The 3,431-nt window shown below is 41.6% G+C and overlaps 1 protein-coding gene across 1 annotated transcript; it reads left to right on the plus strand.

The window, feature by feature from the left end:
* Positions 1-456: 456 nt before the first annotated feature.
* foxl2l (forkhead box L2-like) lies at positions 457-2,449 on the plus strand. Its single transcript, XM_064956095.1, has one exon. The coding sequence runs from the start codon at positions 575-577 to the stop codon at positions 1,454-1,456; it is 882 nt and encodes a 293-aa protein (XP_064812167.1). The 5' UTR covers positions 457-574; the 3' UTR covers positions 1,457-2,449.
* The last annotated feature ends 982 nt before the right edge of the window (positions 2,450-3,431 follow it).

A 3,431-nucleotide genomic window follows, 5' to 3' on the forward strand; every position in this document is an offset into this window, starting at 1 on the left:
AATGTTAATGGAGTATTCGTATGTATGTCGTTGACCTATATAAACGACATTTATAGAAGGATTAATATAATTTATAAAATGAGGGTGGAAATATTTTCAATAAGGCTGTCTGGCCTGGATGATGTAGCTGGTTGGTAGTCTATAGGTCAAATAGTTCATATAATAAATAGCTTGCAGTAAGAGCAAAGTCAGATCACTCATCCATGCTTACAAACATCGCTTGACACATCAGTTGAACGCACTCACACAATCTATAGTTCACCTTGTTCTATGCGTTTCAAAGGGCTTAATGGTACTGTAAAACTTCACGAATATCGATAAACAGACAGACAACATGTCTGCGACCTCATTTTCAACCTAAACAAATAAGTGTTGACCCTAAAGAACCCAGCAACAGTGTGGGAAAAGCGGCAATATGAAAGGGTGTCCGTGCCAGCGCAGACATCCCCATGGGAGGGTTTTAAAACAGTAGCGGAATGCGCGTCTCACCTGTGAACACTATTGTCAAAAACTTTTCCCGTGTGGTTGGACACTGCAGCTCCTAAACCGAGGAAGATTTAAACTACATAATAAGATGGACAAAGAGGACTTTCACGGTGAGCAGCAATTGGACATATTGGATCTAACCGACTCGTCCTCCGCCATGGCCAAGAGCAAGGGCTCCGCAGACAGCGCAGCGGAGGGTGTGGACGAGACTGACAAGGCCAGAGTGGGTCAAACGGAGAAGCCCCCATACTCTTACGTCGCCCTCATTGCCATGGCCATCAAGGAGAGCCGGGAAAAGAGGTTGACCCTGAGCGGAATTTATCAGTTCATCATCTCAAAATTCCCCTACTACGAGAAAAATAAGAAGGGGTGGCAGAACAGCATTCGGCACAACCTCAGTCTCAACGAGTGCTTTCTCAAAGTACCCAGGGAGGGCGGAGGTGACCGAAAAGGGAATTTCTGGACTTTGGATCCTGCATTTGAGAACATGTTTGAGAAAGGGAACTACAGACGCCGAAGAAGGGTGAGGAGACCCTACAGACCTGCCACCGTTCCTTACATAGCGGGGACCACCTGCGTGGACTATCCGGAGCACTTCTACCTGCAACAGAAACCAGTCTATGTACAGGCGCCTTTTGTCAGTAACCCCTGGACCCTCTCCCAGCAAAACTCACCTCAGGCCACCTCATACAGCTACCCCCAGTCGCAGCCCATCAACGGACAAGTGCACTCAGTGTCCCCAAATGGATACGCCAGCTCCCCTGTAACCTACTACCACAACCATCAGTTCCACGCCACCTACAGTGCTTACCACCGACATGCGTCCGTCGTGATGCCACATAACGGATGCCCCTGTGGTGGCATGACCCAGCCTTTGAGCCCCGGCGGTGGCTCGATTTCCCAAGCGTGCTACCCCCAGTTCTCCATTGCCAGACAACCAGAAATGCCACTTGCGCACTCATTTGAGTAGAAATGTTGGACTCGAGCGCCTGAACGCCTGTTTTTCAGTTGACATTCATAAAATAAAATAGCCAGTTAGTGTAACAGACAGCTTGTTGTTTTGACATGTGCTAAGATATTTTAGAGCTTATCAACGAAATACGTTTTTTTTGGCTAAATAAACATGTCAATCTGTTGAATTGTGTTAAGATGTTCATGCTATTCAAATACGCATTTACAGTGTCCCGTTAGGTGGGAACATTGGACATGAATTATGGACATTCATGTCTTCTGCTCTCCGGAGGGTGACACGTAGGCCTATAGAGATAGACCTGTTCTTCCCCAAATAATTGAGTCAATTTCAAAGAAAATGTATCATGCTTCTTTGTTACAGGTAGGCTATTAGGCCTGTAGGTGTTTGTTGTAAATGTTATGTATATTCCGTTTTCTAGTGTAGGCCTATACACTTTTATATGCCCGGTATAACAGTTTAATAAATTATTATTGAAGTTTTCCTCTGGATTTTAAACTCGAGGCTTTTGGAATCGTTATAAGTTCATTGAATGTGGAATGTGTGGTATCCAACATCTTCGTTTATTTCAATAAAATGTTATTTTTGAATCAATATTGCCTCATCAATTTTGAGTTGCACAAACTATCTTTATCTCCTGTTGGTAGGCCTATGATCCGATGTTTTTCAAACATGGTTGGGATAAGTTTGATCAAGTTATTAGAGTGGAGAAAGAGGCCAATGGTTTCATTAGCTAAAACCATATTGTAGCCTACTGTTTAAAAGTAACATTTGAGGTGCATGTGCCCTCTTGCCAAATTGCAGGCATATTATTTTAATTAATGGAGATTTTTTTATTAACATATAGGCCTATTGACTAACCATGGTTTCAAATAAACTAATATTTCACGTGCATTGAATGTGTGTTTAATCTATCCAAATACCAGAGGTCTGGCTATGCATTGGTCTAAATGATACTGTTTCAATGTTTGAAACCTAAATGTTGTATGTTGAGTCACCATCAAATAAATATATTTATTTCAAAATGTATCATTTAACTGTTCATTGGCCTATAAGTGCTTCGATTGTATTGGTTGATAACCAATAGGAATTGATAACCTTGGCTAGTGACACCCAAATCCTGAAATCATGCAAGAGTAGTGGAATTGCGCATACTAGACCTACCCGAGGTTATAATTCTGCCGATTGATCCGATTACTAAGAAACGGTGTGTGTGTGCGTGCGGGCGCAATTTGGCCCACCTGTGCCATAAAACCCGGGCCTCTTGGTCAAAAGACAGGCCACAATAGTATGGAATAGAATTATACTCATTGTGAATGGAGATTACCGCATTTGTGTATATAGTGCCACCATGTGGTCAAATTTGAAACATTTATTGTGAGGATAAGGCATGTAATAATAATAATAATATATCCCATTTAGCAGACGCTTTTGTCCAAAGCGACTTACAAGTCGGCTGGGGCCACTACTTTTTTTGTGTACTGTACAGTCTCCAGCACTTCACAGTATTACAGTATTCTGCCTTCAAATACTCCTTGGAATCTATATTCCTGTTGGTGAAGTCGTCATAGACAAGTTACAGCTAGGCTTACATTTTAGCCAATATGTAGCATAGTCCAAGTAAAAATAAAATGTCCTTCCCCTTACCTGGAACAAACATTTTCTTCTGGAACACATAGCTTCAACATCTTTTAATGAACATAGTCCCTCTGACTAAAGAAAATGTTTGACTACTAGTTCTAACAGTTCAAAATCTGTTCAATGGCCATTATTTATGCGGTATATATAGGCCTGCCCATTTACTCTTCAACAGTTTATACTTCACTCGAGCTCTGTCCTCCTCCTACCCTATAATAACACACAATATACGTTTTTATAACTTAATTGAGAACAAGTAACAATTCAACAAACAATGCATAGCTTCTGATTAAAACTATCATGTGGCTCTCATACACTGTCAGTCCTTTCATCTAGT

This window comes from Oncorhynchus masou, chromosome 33 (assembly GCF_036934945.1).
Source record: "Oncorhynchus masou masou isolate Uvic2021 chromosome 33, UVic_Omas_1.1, whole genome shotgun sequence".
In the NCBI taxonomy this organism is placed as follows: Eukaryota; Metazoa; Chordata; class Actinopteri; order Salmoniformes; family Salmonidae; genus Oncorhynchus; species Oncorhynchus masou.

Coding starts and splice junctions, on each gene's coding strand:
- foxl2l (XM_064956095.1), top strand. CDS start 575: ATGGACAAAGAGGACTTTCACGGTGAGCAGCAATTGGACATATTGGAT.